The sequence below is a fragment of the Stegostoma tigrinum genome, chromosome 3, assembly GCF_030684315.1.
Source record: "Stegostoma tigrinum isolate sSteTig4 chromosome 3, sSteTig4.hap1, whole genome shotgun sequence".
Lineage (NCBI taxonomy): Eukaryota > Metazoa > Chordata > Chondrichthyes > Orectolobiformes > Stegostomatidae > Stegostoma > Stegostoma tigrinum.
In genome coordinates this window covers 128,992,818-129,009,833 of record NC_081356.1, presented here as the reverse complement: position 1 = coordinate 129,009,833, position 17,016 = coordinate 128,992,818, and the positions used below count along the sequence as shown (strand labels likewise).

The window sequence follows — 17,016 nt, the reverse complement described above, 5'->3', positions numbered from 1 at the left end:
GCTGGAAAGAGAACCACTTTCCAGACTGTGGGTAAGGAGAGAAGAGAGGAGGTGAGAGATAATGTAGTGTGGAGCTGGAAGAACACAGCAGGTCAGGCAGCATCAGAGGAGCAGGAAAGCTAGCATTTCGGGTTGGGACCCTTCTTCAGAGAGGAGGAGTGGGGCTGGGGAAGGTAGGTGGGACGGTGATGGGTGAGTGCAGGTAGGGAGTGGTGGGGATTGGACAGTGAGGTGGGAGGAGCTCCACACTGTGTTATCTCCGACTCCAGCATCGGCAGCTCTTATGATCTCAGAGGGGAGGTGAGACCCAATTGGATAGGTCTTACAAAGAACCAGCACATAGATGTTAGGATGAATGGCCTTCTGCAGTGTCTCATCGTTCTATGATCCCGTAATTAATTTGGTGTGTAAACAGTGGATTTGGGTCATCAGGTTTGGGGGAGAGAGGACAGAACAATGTTCAAGTCACAGAATCACTGAGGTCTACATGACAGGAGAAAGCTTGTTGATCCATTGAGATTGTGCCAGTCTAAACAACGACCTAACTATTCTGAACCAATTCCCAAGTATGTCCTGGTATTACAACTGCACATCTAAATGCTTCTTCAATGTTACAATGGTTTGTCCCTTGCCCACCCTAACAGACAGACAGTTCCAGACTTCGCCACTCTCTGGATTAAAAGGTTTTTCCTCACATTCCCTGTAAACCCTCAGCTCTTACCTTAAATCTACACCCCCTGGCCATGGACCACTTCACCAAAGGGAAAGTTTCTTTTCTGTCCATCTTATCTATGCCTTCATAAATTTGTACCCCTCCCCCTCAGTCTCCTCTGCTCCAAAGTAAACAACCAGTCTGTCCAATCTCTCTTCACAACTGAAACTCTCCAGTGTAGATGTTATTCTGGTACAGCTACTCTGCATCCCCTCTAGTGCAGTCACCTCATTTAATGTGGATTCTAGAACTGCACACTACAATCTAACTGCAGTTCCAGCATCACCTTCCTGCTCTTAAACCCTATGCCTCGGCTGATGTAGGCAAAAGCCCATATGCCTTCCTAACCACTTTATCTACCTGCTTCACTCCCTTAAGAGACCAGTGTTCATGCACACCAAGGCCCTTCAATCCTTGATACTTCCCAGGGTCCCTTTGTACAACATGTAATCTCTTGCCTTGCTTGCCCAGCTCAAATGCACTACCTTACATTTATCTGGACAGAATTCCATTTGCCACTTATTAGCAGAGTTTGGTCAGAGTTCTGCTTTCAGCAAGTGAATAATTCCAGTCAAACATGGGACAAAGCAAACGTTTTGAGCAGTGTATTATTGGAAGATACTTCACCCATGGGCTTTTAGGTCGGATGGGCTGGTTAAACAGAGAGTGGTGTGTGCCCTTTCAGATGAGCGTGGGAATTCTCATGTCATGGTTGGAAGAGAACATTGGCCAATTTTTAACTCTCAACCAACATCTTTGGAGATAGTTTGCTCAGTCTTCATCACATTGGTGTTTGTGGGATCTTGCTGTGCATATATTAGCTGCCCTGCCTGCTAGTTTGTAACAGTGACTGGTCTTCACTGGTGCTCTGCAAAGCGCTTTGGCTTGATCTGAGGTGTTTCCTGTTACTTTTCCTCCACTCTTCCACTGTGCACACCTCGTGTGTTCATTTGTAGCTTGGCTTGCTGTGGGATCAGTGAAACACAGGAGACAGAAAGGGGAGGCATTCATTATCCCATTATCTGTTGCAGAAATCCGGATGGTGACGAAAAACCTTGGTGTTTCATAATGTTAGACAACCACGTGTCCTGGGAGCACTGCAATATCGCAAAGTGTGGTGAAATAAGTGAGTATCATTGAATCCCTACAGTATGGAAACAGGCCCTTTGGCCCAACAAGTCCACACTGAACCTCAGAGTATCCCACCTATCCCCTTGTAACCCACCTAATCTTCAAATCCCTGAACCCTACGGGCAATTTAGCACGGCCAATCCACCTAACCTGCACATCTTTGGAGTGTGGAGGCAACCCCTGCAGACACAGGGAGAACATGCAAACTCCACACAGACAATCACCCAAGGCTAGAATTGGACCCAGGTCCCTGGCTCTGTGAGGCAGCAGTGCTAACCACTGAGGCTCCAAGCAAGTGAGTGAGTGATCTTCCTGTTTTTCCACCTTGGATTCCAGCATCTGCGGGCATTTTTCTGTCTCCAACTACGTTTTCCTTTTACCTTTCATAAAATTGCCCTTTTCTCAGTTCTTCCCCCGTTTCAACAAAGCCAATGTCAGCCTGGCCGCTGCAATTGGATGATCAACAGATTCCATAAAATCCACTTGAAGACCAGGGTCCATTCTCTTCAGTACCCTGACCAGTTTTAATCCCTCAACCACCATGACAAGTGACAGCTATCTGTAATTGCAAACCTGTTACAGATGTGGGACAAGTCGGGATAAGGACCCACTCAGACTCAGATTAATTAAAAAATGAAAGAACTGAGGATGCTGAAAGTTGTTTTTTCCCTTTATTCATTACCAGGATGAGGGTGTCACTGGCCGGGCAGCATTTATTGCCCATCTCTAATTACCCAGAGGGCAGTTGAGAGTCAACCACATTGCTGTGGGTCTGAAATCACATGTAGGCCTAGACCAGGTAAGGTTGGCAGCTTCCTTCCCTAAAGGACATCAGTGAACCAGAGGGTTTTTTTTCCCAACAATCAACAAAGGATTCATGGTCATCATTAGATTCTTAATTCCTGATATTTTATTGAATTCAAATCCTACCATCTGCCGTGGCAGGATTTGAACCCAGGTCCCCAGGATGTTATCTGAGTCAACAGACCAGCAATAATATCACTAGGTCAATGTCTCCCCAGTCAGGAACAAAAACAGGAATTACTGGAAAATCTCAGCAGGTCGGGCAGCACCGGTGGCGAGAATCAGAGTTAGTGTTTCAGGTCTGGTGGCCTTTCCTCGGAACTCTTCAGACGCTTTCTTTCATTCTTCTTTGACTGAGTTGATCCCTGAAGTGGACACTTCTTGTTTCTGGCACCAATGCAGACAGCAGGGGAGGCAATGGCCTAATGGTATTATCACTGGATTGTTAATTCCAAGACCCCGGGTAATGTCCTGGTGACCTGTGTTCAAATCCTACCATGGCAGATGGTGGAACTTGAATTCAATAAAATATCTGGGATTAAGGATTTAAAGATGACTATGAATCTATTGTCAATTGTCAAGGAAAAACCCATCTGGTTCACTAATGTCCTTTGGTGAAGGAAACTACCTTCGTTACCTGTTCTAGCCTACATGCAACTCCAGAAGCACAGCAATATCATTGAACCTGGGCAATTAGAGATGGGCAATAAATGCTGCCTGGTCAGTGACATCCTCATCCTGTGAATGAATAAAGGAAAAGAAAAATAGCCATTCCGTCAAATTATCCAGTTGGTTTCCTTTTCTTTTAAATTCTTGTTTCTACATAGAAGTGTTATCACACACAACTGAGTGACCTTTCAACCACCAAAATTACTGTGACTTATTTTTTATAAACTACTAACCACTACTAATAATCACCCATGTAGCCAATCAAATATTTACAAGTAAAGCCCATTAATGGCAACACAAACCTTTAAAAGTGAGGGAGAAGCAGGGAGAGAGGCAAGGGACTAAATTCAGGTGGAGTTGGAGGGGGAAATTGAAGCACTGCATTCCCTATGGAATGGGCCTGCTTTATTTATTATCTTCTTCAACCTATTTTTCCTCATCCACCTGTTCAGAGATGTTATCACACACCGCTGGACTTCCCAGACCAGGGGTACACACACTGGAATTGAGCCACAGGAAGGCCCTGCTTATTTTTTCACTGCACCTGGTATTTCCAGGTGATCGCTCATCCATGTTCTAACCAGGCCTGAGTCTGTGTAGCTATTGAGATCAGGCAAGATCAGGCATTTTCAGTCTAGCATGGCATTAAACAATAATGAACTCTTTGCTTTTACTGATAATTGGGAACCAAACACCTTGCTTGGATATAAAACAGCAGCGCTGTTTGTAAAGGGCTCAGGCGATGAGTTCCAGTGGGCAGGTCATTGCCTGTTACCAAAGGAACCCATGCTCAATGAGCCCCACAAGGACATTACTAAATGATTCCCCATGGGCCTTATAGGCGTTATTATAGGCTCCCTGCATTCTTCTACCAATGAATCACTTTACATTCTTCCCCATTAAATTTAGTTAAACATCTGTCAACCCACTTCCCTGACTTATCTAAGTTCTACAATATCCTCCTAAATTTCACCTTTCTCCCACGCTGTTCCCACAATCCTTGATAAGTACATACAAAGTAATGTCTAAATCAGGAAGCTTTAACATCGAAGATAACAAAGTGTAGAGCTGGATGAACACAGCAGGCCAAGCTGCATCTTAGGAGCAGGAAAGCTGGCGTTTCTGGCCTAGACCCTTTCTGATGAAGGGTCTAGGCCCGAAACATCAGATTTCCTGCTCTTAAGATGCTGCTTGGCCTGCTGTGTTCAACCAGGTCCACACCTTGTTATCTTGGATTCTGCAGCATCTGAAGTTCCTATTATCTCTGATACAGTTTTAACATCTAGTTCAGTGTGACACTCTCGGTACTGTTATAAGGAAGCATTCCATTGCCACATGTAGCCTTGTGTTCGCAAGGTACTAAACTCTTTGTCTCTCTGACTTCTTAGGTGACCTGAGAGATTATGTAGGAACTGCATCCAGAACTGGAGAAGGGTCACTGGACCCAAAACATTAACTCTGCTTTCTCTCCACAGATGCTGCCAGACCTGCTGAGATTTTCTAGCAATTTCTGATTTATTTCTGATTTCCGACATCAACAGTTCATTGAGTTTTTTTAAAATGGTTTATTTTTAACTGTTCTGTATTTTTCTCCTAATATCTTTAAGACTTCGATCAGATCACCCTTTTACATTCTAAATTCCAGAGAAAACAGGCTTAACTTGTATTATAAAACCTGAAATAACTGCGGATGCTGTAAATCGGAAACAAAAACAGAAGTTGCTGGAAATAAACTCGGCAGGTCTGGCAGCGTCTGTGAAGAGAAAATCAGAATTAACGTTTCAGGTCCAGTGACATCCGTCAAACCCAAAATGTTAACCTGATTTTCTCTTCACTGATGCTGCCTGACCTGTTGAGCTTTGCTAGCAACTTCTGTTTTTTTTTCACTAATTTGAATAAAGTCTCCTTACAACATAGCCACTGAAGTCCAGGTATCATTCTTTTAAACCTATCCCTCCAAGGTCAATATAACCTTGCCAAGCTGAGGTGCATAGATCTACTCGCAGCAGTTATAGTCATAGAGTTATTTAGCACAGAAACAGACCCTTTGGTCCATGCCGACCAGACATCCCAATCTGACCTAGTCCCATTTTCCAGCATTTTGCCCACATCCTTCTAAACCCTTCCTACTCATATAGCCATCCAGATGCCTTTTAAATGTTGTAATTGTACCAGCCTCCACCACTTCCCCTGGCAGTTCATTCCATACATGCACCAACCTCTGCGTGAAAAAGTTCCTCCTTAGGTCCTTTTTAAATCTTTCCGCCCTCAAGTTGAATCTATGCCCTCTAGTTCTGGACTCCCCTACCCTGGGAAAAAGACCTTGGCTATTCACCCTAAACAGTTGGTGGCCATATAAACACATGTGGTTTACTAATGCCCTTCAGGGGAGGAAATCTGCCATCCTTACCTGGTTGGGCCTACAAGTGACTCCAGACCCACGACAATGTGGTTGTTTCTGGATTGCCTTTTGGGGCAATGAGGGTTGGACAATAAATGCTGGCCTAGCCAATGATGCCTGTATCCCATGAACGATTTCCAATAAAGGAAACAAGGGTGTGAAAGGTTATTGGGGATGAGCAAGATGTGTTGTAATCAGAGCAGCTTAATGAATGGTAGAGCAGGCTTGAGGGGCTGAGTGGCCAACTCCAGCTCCTATGTCAAATGTTCTCATATGCCCATGTATACAAATAGTCACACACGTGTTTTACCTTGTACTGCGCTGTTCCACTTTCTTTCAGGTTTCTGGTCAAGGAACATTCGTCCTATTGCAAGATTTACAGTTCCAATGTTTGCTCAACAAACGCCGTCATGTGGTAAACAAACTCAGAAGGGCATGAGACCAAGGATTATTGGAGGCTCCTCGGCCTTGCCTGGCTCTCACCCCTGGCTTGCAGCTATATACATCGGGAGGAACTTTTGTGCTGGATCCCTTATTGATTCTTGTTGGGTTGTCTCTGCTGCCCATTGCTTCGCTCACAGGTAACTAAGCAATTGATGCCTGAACTCATCGAGCCCAAGTTGTGAACCCATTAGTGGATTTGTGTTGGCTTATGGAGTCACGTGGCCAATGAACCAGTGGGACAGAAGAGCTGGAGGGGGCTGAGTAGCCAACTCCTGTTCCACTGCCCACTGCCCCAGCCTTCTCCACCCAGATGCAGCAGCACACCCATCAAACTGGAGCATTCTGCCTTCAAATGGAATGCCACTCATTTGCAACAGAACACTTCCAACTCCCATTTCCTTCACGTTTCCAGAGAGTGGAAGGAATTTCCTCCATGATTCTCTCTGAGTTAAATGAATGGACTTGTGTGGGATTGTTGCAATGTGTGCTTCTGATATTTGATGCTTGAATCTTACAAAGTTCCACTCCATCTTCTTCTAAATCTCACCTCTTTTATTATTCATTTGTGGGATGTGGGTGTCGCTGGCTGGTCCAGCATTTCTTGCCCACCCTAGTTGCCCTTGAGAAGGTGGTGGTGAGCTGCCTTTTTGAATCGGTGCAGTCCTCCCGCTGTGGGTTGACCCACAATGCCCCTTAGGGAGGAATTCCAGGATTTTGACCCAGTGACAGTGAAGGAACGGCGATAGATTTCCAAGTCAGGATGGTGAGTGACATGGCAGGGGGTGGTTTTCCCATGTACCTGCTGCCCTTGGTCTTCTAGTTGGAAGTGGTTGTGGGTTTGGAAGGTGCTGTCTGAGGATCTTTGGTGAAATTCTGCAGTGAATCTTGCAGATAGTACACACTGCTGCTACTGAGCGTCGGTGATGGAGGGAAAGGATACTTGTGCACGTGGTACCAATTAAGCGGGCTGTTTTGTCCTGGATGGTGTCAAGCTTCTTGAGTGTTGTTGGGGCTGTACCCATCCTGGCAAGTGGGCAGTATTCCATCACACGCCTGACTTGTACCTTGTTGATGTTGTACAGACTTTGGGGAATCAGGAGGTGAGTTATAATAATGCTACATGATGAATATTATATTATAATTGCATCCCTTCCAGTGGTATATTCATAATTCTCAGCACTGCCCGAGTGAGGTTTAATTTGTTCTTCACCACGTACAGTGATAAGGATTCATTATATTATTCTGTTGTTATTTTGGAACTTAGGTTCAAAATGGCAGAACAATATGTAGTTCCAAGTTTTATTTGTATTTTTATAGTGTGTGTGTTAGGAGAGGGGAGGACAAAGTTGTAGTTGCATTTTGAATTGCTCTGAGTGTTGCAGGGTTGGCTGGAGTTTCTTTACACTCATGTTAAGAAGGTAGTTAAACCCCTGAGGGGAACAGCTCAATGCATTGGAAAAAAAAAACAAAAGGAAACTACTGTTGTCTAGTAGTATGAGTTCAGTAACACAGAAAGACAGAAACATTCAGAAGCAGTGGGCAGTGTGCAGATCTTTATTCAGATGGAACAAAACATTCAGTTAGCTTCAACATAGAAGCTTCAATCTTCAACATAAACTCCAAAAGCTTAACAGTTGAAAAGACAAGCCTCCAGTCACAGTAGGCTATGGAAAAGGAGTTTTAGGAACTCTTGTTCATGACTGCTTCAAGTGAAACAAAAACATAAACAGTCAGAGAAACTCAGCAGATCTGGCAGCATCTGTGGAGAGAGAAAGCAGAGTTACTGTTTTGAGGCCACTGGCTCTTTTTCAGAAGTGAAGAAGTCTTCTCTACTTTAAGTGAGTTGTTTTGGTAGTTTGTTTAAGGATCTCAAGAAGAATCATTAACTAAAGGAAAATAGTACTGAACGAATACAGAAATTTGCTGAGAAGAAACCGATTATAGACTTACCAACTGAAGAAGGAAGTTAAAAGTGGATACCGGGTGACCTTTCACTGAGGCTGAAGTATGGTGTGAAATTGTTGTTGAGGGTGAATGAGCTGAGCTCTGTGATGATACACTGCCTTTAGGAGAGACTTGTTCAGTGCCATTTCTTTCACCTACCTTTAAATAAGTTAGGATTGAGGCTATGTCCTTGATATGTTTTGAGGGGGCTTTGTCTGATCCATAACAGTTCTTATTTCTGATAGTTGTAATGTTGTCTTTTCATCTTGTACTTGTGCAGTGTAATGGGATTTATTTCTTTTTCGTCTGTGCAGTTTAGTTTTGGAAGCACGTAGACAATTTGCACATTGCCTAGGAAGTTTGTGCATTTTCCTTGTGTTTGCCTGGGTTTCCTCTGGGTGCTCCGGTTTCCTCCCACAGATCAAAGGTGTGCGGGTTAGGTGGATTAGCCGTGGGGAATGCGGGGTTGCAGGATAAGGTAGGGAAGTGGATCTCTTTGGAAAGGGGTGCAGTCTCGATGGGCCAAATGGCCTCTTTCTGCACTGCAGGGATGTGTTTCTTTGGCAGCCTCTAATAAATACACACATGGTAAACAAAAACAAAATTAAAACTTTTAGCCTATCAAGCCAGGTTTTACTGTGGAATGATCACCTGGAATCATAACTGTATGAAATCCTTAGCATGTATTTCTAGCTACACAGGATGTGATACACAAATGTAGTTTTTTGGGGTTTTCTTTCCAACTATAAAGAAATAGATGTGTAAAAGAATAAATTTGTTTCCCATCTGTGTGTCCCTATCTGACTGACATCCTCTCTTCTTTTAAGTCCCCTCACGTCATCAATTCGAATTGTGCTGGGCCAACATCACTTTAATAAAACGAGCAAAAACACTCAGGTATTCAAAATCGAGAAATACATTTTACACAGCAAGTACAACGTGTTTGACGAAACCATACATGACATAGGTAAAACCACAAATATCTACTTTTTCTTTTATCCTTGGAAATTATGAAGCTTTGCTTGACTTGTCAGGAGAGAGAAAGAGAAAGAAAGAGAGAGAGAGAGAGACAGTGTTTAAATGACAGTGTTTAAATGTGTGCAGCTATGCCTATCTATTACTGTGTCTGTCTGTGCATGTATTTGCTTGTGTGTGTATGTGTACATGAATGTGTGTGTGTGCATGTGCTTAGGTATGTATATATATGTGTGTGTGTGTGTTTGTGTGTATATATGTGTTTATATGTGTGTATGTGTGTGCATATGTACATGTGTGTGCATGTATGTGTGAGAGTGTATGTTTATGTGTGTGCGCGTATGTGTCTATGTGTGTCTGTGCATATGTGTCTATGTGTATGGGTGTGTGTGTGTCTGTGTGTGTGCATGTGTCTGTGTAAATGTGTCTATGTGCATGTGTCTGTGTGTGTGAGAGTGTTTGTTTATGTGTGGAGTGTGCGTATGTGGCTATGTGTGTGGGTGTGTTTGTGTCTATGAGTGTCTGTGCCTATATGGGTCTGTGTGTATGTGTGTGTGTGTGTGTGCGCGCGCGTGTGTGTGTGTGTGTGTGTGTGTGCACGTGCGTGTGTGTGTGTGCGAGTTTCTGTGTGTGTGTGTGTTTGTGTGTATATGTGTATCTGTGTGTGAGTGCGTATGTGTGTCTCTGTATGTGTCTGTGTGTGTGTGTGTGTGTGTGTGCACGCGCGCGTGTGTGTGTGTGCGAGTTTGTGTGTGTGTGTGTGTGTGTATATATGTGTGAGTGCGTATATGTGTCTCTGTATGTGTCTGTGTGTATATTTATACATGTCACAACTGGATTTCCTTTAACTCCTAGTCCTTCTAAAGTTGAAGAAGAAAAAAAAACGCTGTGCGACCAAGACCAGATTTGTTCAAACGCTCTGCCTACCGTCTGCGACTGATTCCTTCCCAGATTGTACAGAGTGCCAAATCGCTGGATGGGGACACACCCATGAAAGTAAGGAACTTTGTAACTCCACAGTGGTCACCAAATCAGAAGATGTGCAGGGGACTGTGAATTTTTCCGTAAAAAGGGACATGACGTCAAAGCTTTTCATCTTGCACTCACAGTACAGAAATGCAAGGAAATGATCTCCCTTTGAGATTTGGCATTCTTGCAATTCTGTCCTGACATATGCTGGATGAAAGGGTTTTTTTTAGCAGTACTCACACTCCATATTACCCAGTAGCTAATGAAAGTAATTTATGGTGGCACTGTGTTACCAGCCATTCAGGGAGTCTGAGTTGCTGTGGCTTCATGCATTTTTCAGTTGCCTGGTGTAACTAAGATGGAACTATGGATAGTGATGGTTGAGACTCTGATGTTTTTTCTGTCACATTGCTGAACAGAAATCTCTCCCTTTTTTACTGCCAGCCATTGGCCTGTGTTGGAAGGATTTTCAGTTTGATACTCTTCCTGTTTGGTGTATTACGAGCACCCTTTCCTTGGGAATGTTGAATAACAGCTATCGAAGGTTGCTTTAACCTGTCCTTGTTCAAGTGCAATGATGAATGTGCAAGAAATACTGGCCAAGCCACTGATATCCAGAGGTTAACAAAAAAGAATGAAAGCCAAAAATATTTGGAAATGAATGCATGGGCCGTGCTGCTCAAACATTGAGATCCACTGCACAGAATAGGCCCTTTGGCCCAATGAATCTGTGCCCATCAAAGAAACCATCGAACTGTTCTAATCTCATTCTCCAGCACTTGGCCAGTAGCTTTTATGCTTTGGCATCACAAATGCACATCTAAATACTCCTTAAAAGTTATGAAGTTTCTTACAGGCAGTGAATTCCAGATTCCCACTCTGGGTGAAAAAGTTTTTCCTAACATGCCCTGAAAACCTTCTGCTCTTACTCTAATTCTATGCCCTGGTTATTGCTCCCTGAGCCAAGGGGAAAGGTTTACTCCCATCTACCCTTTCTTTGCTCCTCAAAATTTGATCCATCTCTGTCATGTTCCCACTCAAACTCCTCTGCTCCAAAGAAACAAGTCCAGTCTACCCAATCTCATAACTGAAACTCTCCAATCCAGGTAACACCCTGGTAAATCTCCCCTTCATCCTGTCCAGTGCCATCACATCCCTCCCGTAACGTGGATTCCAGAACTGCACACAATACTCTAACTGTGGCCTAACCAATGATTTATACAGTTTCAGCATTAACTCCCTGCTCTTAAACTTTAAGCCTTGGCTAATAAAAGATTGTATACCATATACCTCCTTAACTACTTCATCCACCTGCTCAAGTAACTAAACGAAGTAGTTGTACATATACACCAAGATCCCTCTGGTCCTCAGTGTTTCCCAGAGTTCCACCATTTATCATGTATTCCCTTGCCTTGTTTGTCCTGCTCCAAGTGCATCACCTCATATTTAACCAGACTGCTTTCTATTTTCCAATAATGGTCCCATCTGAATCAGTCCGTCTGTATCATCCTCCATTCTAAGGCTATCCTCCTCAATATTTACCACGCCACCAATCTATGTATCATCAGCAAATACACTGATCACCCTCAGAATCCACCGTGCTTCAATGAGATAGCCTCTCATTCTTCCAAAACATAGTGAGCATTGGCCCCAACTGCTCAGCCTTTCCTCAAAAGAGGAAACTTTTCACTCCAGGAATGTTTGTTTTACATTCGTTCGTGGGCTGGTGAGCTACAAAGGAAGAGCATAAAGGCCAGATGTTTAGTTTTGGGTGGTGAACCATTCCTCATGGTAAATGTGACAGAGCAGGTTTACTGCGATGATTCCAAGTTTTCCATGATTCCACTTCCAAAGCGAGGTTGAAATAGCTAGGACTCGTCTCCTTGGGAGAGAATGAAGACATTGGGTGATGCTCATGGATCGTTTGGATGAAAAAACTCAATGTTGGTAATCATTGGTAAATTTAAATATAGATATAAATTTATAAGACCATAAGATGGAGGACCAGATTCAGTCCTTCACTTTTCTCTGCTGATCTGATAATCCTCAACTCTACTGTCCTCAGAGAAGAAATTCCTCCTCATCTCTGTCTTAAACATGCCACCTCTTGTTCTGAGATTAGGTGCTCTGGTTCTAGCTGCTCCCAAAAACTCTCTTGTCAAGATCCGTGAGAATCTTCCATAAAATGTGGAGCCGAAGGCACAAAGCAGGTCAGGCAGCATTAGAGAAGCAGGAAAGTCAATGTTTCAGGTCAGGACCCTTCTTCAGGACTGGGGAGGGTGAAGGGAGCTCTGAAATAAATAGAGAGAGGAGAGATGGGGCTGGGGGAAGGTAGGTGGCGTGGTGATAGTTGGATGCAGGTGGGGAGTGATGGGAATTGGTCGGTGGGAGGGGGCGTGGGAGTGGGAAGGAGAGGGGGAGTGGGAGTGGGAAGGTGGAGAGGAGTGAGAGAGGGAGAGAGAGGGAGGGGGAGGGGGAGGGTGAGGGGAAGGGGAGTGGGAGGGGAGGGAGAGTGAGGGGGAGTAGGTGGGGGAGTGGGAAGGTGAGGGGGCAAGAGGAGGGGGATGGGGAGTGGGAAGGGGAGGGTGAGTGAGGGGAGGGAGAGGGGGAGTGGGAGGGCAAGGGGGAGTGAGGGGAGGGAGAGGGGGAGTGGGAGGGGGAGGGGGAGGGAGGGGAGGGAGAGGGGGAGTGGGAGTGAGGGGAGTGAGAGGGGGAGTGAGAAGGGGAGGGTGAGTGAGAGGAGGGAGAGGGGGAGTGGGGGGGAGGGGGAGTGAGGGGAGGGAGAGGGGGAGTGGGGGGAGGGGGAGTGAGGGGAGGGAGAGGGGTGTGGGAGGGGGAGGGGGAGTGAGGGGAGGGAGGGGGGTGTGGGAAGTGGAGGGTGAGTGAGGGGAGGGAGAGGGGGAGTGGGAAGGGGAGGGTGAGTGAGAGGACGGAGGGGGGAGTGGGGGGGAGGGGGAGTGAGGGGAGGGAGGGGGGAGTGGGAAGGGGAGGGTGAGTGAGAGGACGGAGGGGGGAGTGGGGGGGAGGGGGAGTGAGGGGAGGGAGAGGGGTGTGGGAGGGGGAGGGGGAGTGAGGGGAGGGAGGGGGGTGTGGGAAGGGGAGGGTGAGTGAGGGGAGGGGGAAGGGAGTGGGAGGGGAGGGAGAGTGAGGGGAGGGAGAGTGGGAGTGGGAAGGGGAGGGTGAGTGAGAGGACGGAGGGGGGAGTGGGGGGGAGGGGGAGTGAGGGGAGGGAGAGGGGTGTGGGAGGGGGAGGGGGAGTGAGGGGAGGGAGGGGGTTGTGGGAAGGGGAGGGTGAGTGAGGGGAGGGGGAAAGGGAGTGGGAGGGGGAGGGAGAGTGAGGGGAGGGAGAGTGGGAGTGGGAAGGGGAGGGTGAGTGAGAGGACGGAGGGGAGAGTGGGGGGGAGGGGGAGTGAGGGGAGGGAGAGGGGGAGTGGGAGGGGGAGGGAGAGTGAGAGGACGGAGGGGGGAGTGGGGGGGAGGGGGAGTGAGGGGACGGAGGGGGGAGTGGGGGGGAGGGGGAGTGAGGGGAGGGAGAGGGGGAGTGGGAGGGGGCATTGAAATGGCTGGCATTTGATGTTGATTGGAGTGTACTGAGTGCAGATGCTCTGCAAATCGACTCTGGCTTCCAGCATCTACAGTCCTAACTATCTCCTAGTCGCTGAAAACCATACTGCAAAATCTCTTCCAAGGATGCCTGCCTTGAAGAAGTTGTTTCCCTCCCTCTGAAGACATCACAGTGAATCCCTCTCCCACTGCAATTCCCTGTTTATCTCCTCTGCCCTGTAGCTCTTTGCTCTATACCTCTCTGACCTGTACCCACATATTAGCTTCCTACCTAGGCTCCCTCAACCCCAACCCCCGCCAATTTATTTCTGAGCTCCCTTCCCCCTCCCCAGCCCTGATGATGAGTCCAGATCTGAAACATCAATGTTCCTGCTCCTCCGATGCTGTCTGACCCGCTGTGCTTCTCCAGCTTCACATTGTATTGACTCTGTCTTCCAGCATCTGCAGTCCTGACTATCTCCTAGTCCCTGTGAGTCTTGTACGTTTCAGTAAAATTGCCTCTCTTCTCTTATTCTCCATGAATACAGTTTTAATTTACTCAGCCTCTCCTCATAAGACAGTCCCTCCATCCCTGGCGTCAATCTAGTTAACCCTCACTGGACTGCTTCCAATGCCAGGATATTTTTTTTAGATAAGTGACCAGAACTGTTCACCGTACTCCACTTTAATAATAGGGAAAAGACTGAGAGTCGCGATATGGAGCAATGGGGAAGGTCTTCTCACTGAGAGAGTTGTCAGGAATCTGGAAAGCTGTGCTCGAAAATATTGTTGGGAACTTGATTCGTGAATCATTTTGGAAAGGTCATTGGACTGGTAGCTGAGTTACAGACAAAAGACAGGCTCATGGGACTGTTCACGGCTGCAAACCGAAGGGCTAACATAGGCACAAATGGCCTCCGTTAGAAGTGTGCTGCCCATTATTCTATAATTCCGCTTTCTTTCTTTTCCAGATGCGACGACGTACCCGGGCACTTTGCAGGAAGCCACAGTCCGCCTCATTCCCCAAATATTGTGCAGCAGTAATTATCTCTACGGTAGTGAAGTGACACCGAATATGATCTGTGCGGGAGATTTGATACAAGCTGTTGATGCCTGTCAGGTATCTGCTCTGCCTTATATCCAACACTTCTTGCAGCCCACTAAAGATCCCCATCAAGTTTCAACCATTACCGTGACCACCACAAACCCAAAAGTCACTTCATTAACCGCAGCACAGTCTGGCACAAAGGCTCATCAGGAGACGCCCTCATAGAGTCATAGGGCTGTACTGCATGCAAACAGATCCTTTGGTCCAATTCATCCATATTTACTGGGTATCTTAAATAAATCGAGTCCCATTTGCCAGCATTTGGCCCATATCCCTCTAAGCCCTTCCTATAATTTGAACCTGCATGTGTTTTAACAATTGTGCATGTGTGAGACTGGTGAGTTTGTGATACGAAGTCAGCAGCACTGCAAAAGGTCACTGCCACTAACGTGGACAGAGAGAAACAAGGATGTTATCTCGTGGCATCGTTACAGCAGACAGTGTGGCCATTGTGTCCACAATCCCGTTAATCAACTGTTCACGAAAGGCACAACACAACCCCTGGGTAGGTGGGACTTCTGGTCTAGAGGAAAGGGCACTAACCATTGTGTCACCAGAAGTAGAAAGTTCAAAGGTGAACAGGAGAAAGTTAAAAACCAAAAAATGACATTGTGACCCGGTGAGTAGTTCGGGTACAGAGTGTACTCTGGAAATATGGAGGAAGATTCAGGTGAGGCACTGAAGAAGGCATTGGATGGATATTTGAAGATAATGTTCAGGGATACAGGGAAAGATGGGACACTGGCTGTCGGAGGTAGAACCTGCAGTCACAATGGGATGAATGGCCACTTTCTGTATTGCAACAGATTCTGAGTAGGGTGGCTTTGCCAAGAGGCCATTAACCCTTCAGCCAGCAAATTATGTTTTTGTTTGTGGGAACTTGCTGTGCACAAATTGGCTGTAAATAAGCATTTTGTTGAGCCCTGCAAAAGATGGTATACGAAAGCAAGTGCTTTCTCACTTCTGAATGGCTGCACTCGAAGAGTATACGGCACAGAAGCAGAAGTAGGCCATTCAGCCCATCTCGTTTGCCCTGCCATTGAATGAGATCATTGTTGGCCGCAATGTTGCATTGTCTTAAGCCTTTACAAATGTCTATTAATCTTTTGTCTCTTGCATGATCTACACAGGGAGATTCCGGAGGCCCACTGGTTTGCTACAAAGGGGACACCGGATATTTGTATGGGATCGTCAGCTGGGGGGAAGGTTGTGCTAAGCTGAACAAGCCTGGAGTCTATACAAGGGTTACCAAATATGTCAATTGGATCTACAGGAAAATCAAACATAGACCAAATTACGATCGGAAAGGCTAAACTTGCAGGAAGAGGCAGTTCTTACTTCAGAAGAATAATGAATTCAGTCACTTCCTTCCTTCCTATCATGTGGAAACAACGATTCTGGGAAAACCATCTCTCATTTTGATTTAATTATTTGAACCAGAAAAAAACAAACAGTGAATGTTTGTGAGCAGATTTTTGATTTAGTTATGGGTTGCCAACCCTCCAGGATTGGCCTGGAGTCTGCAGGAATTAAAAAAAAAGTTCCGGGGCCATTAAAAAATAAATTGCGTGTTTGTTTATCCCTTCTCCTATTTTCTTTGACAGCATTGAAGGGCTGGTGAATATGAGGGAGAAATTACATCGGTCAAAGGGTCATAAATCTGAGGGATTCACTACTCCAGAGTGTGGTGGATTGGTAGGACATTAAGTAAATTTTAAGGAGAAGGTAGACAGGCTTTTATTCAGTAATGGGCTTCAAGAGTTATGTGGAGAGGGCAGGAAAATGGAATTGAGGCTGGGCTGAGATCAGCCTTGATTTTATTGAATGGTGAAGGAGGATTCAGGGGCTGAATAGCCAACTCCTGCTCTGATTTCTTATGTTTCTTTACTCATCATGAAAATGTCATGGTGTTGATGAACTGCTTGACTGGGCTGTGATTGACGGGAAAGGGAAGGTCGTGTGATTAGACAATACCTCACTAGAGGTCAGCAAGCCTGAGGCGGGGATGCCCATGTGGCTTTAGAGGGTGACAGAGAGGTGCGGGTGGGTGTCATTTTGATGAGCTGACTCATGAGTGGTCCTTTCAGAAATCCTGAGTGGTCCCAGGGCCCTTGTCAGTGCACATTTGCAAATGCAGAAAGGAATCATACAGCCTCCTTCTTGATCCTGGACTAAATCATGTTAGGAGTAACCCCACTCACTGCAGTTCCTTTGTGTCACTAAGGATACTGCGTAGGCCACTTAGCACTGAGATGAGGAGAAATTCCTTCAGTGATGAACCTGTAGAATTCTTTGCCACTGAAAGCAGTTGAGGCC

The 17,016-nt window shown here is 45.9% G+C and overlaps 1 protein-coding gene across 1 annotated transcript in view; it reads left to right on the top strand.

The window, feature by feature from the left end:
• Nucleotides 1-16,667, top strand: part of LOC125450817 (hepatocyte growth factor activator-like) — a 77,462-nt gene extending 60,795 nt beyond the window's left edge. The window contains exons 14-19 of the mRNA XM_048527059.2: nt 1,744-1,838; nt 6,058-6,298; nt 8,933-9,072; nt 9,936-10,076; nt 14,564-14,712; nt 15,831-16,667. Of these exons, the coding sequence (XP_048383016.1) occupies nt 1,744-1,838; nt 6,058-6,298; nt 8,933-9,072; nt 9,936-10,076; nt 14,564-14,712; nt 15,831-16,013 (949 nt within the window). The 3' untranslated portion in view covers nt 16,014-16,667. The remainder of the gene's footprint in view (nt 1-1,743; nt 1,839-6,057; nt 6,299-8,932; nt 9,073-9,935; nt 10,077-14,563; nt 14,713-15,830) is intronic.
• Nucleotides 16,668-17,016: the final 349 nt, after the last annotated feature.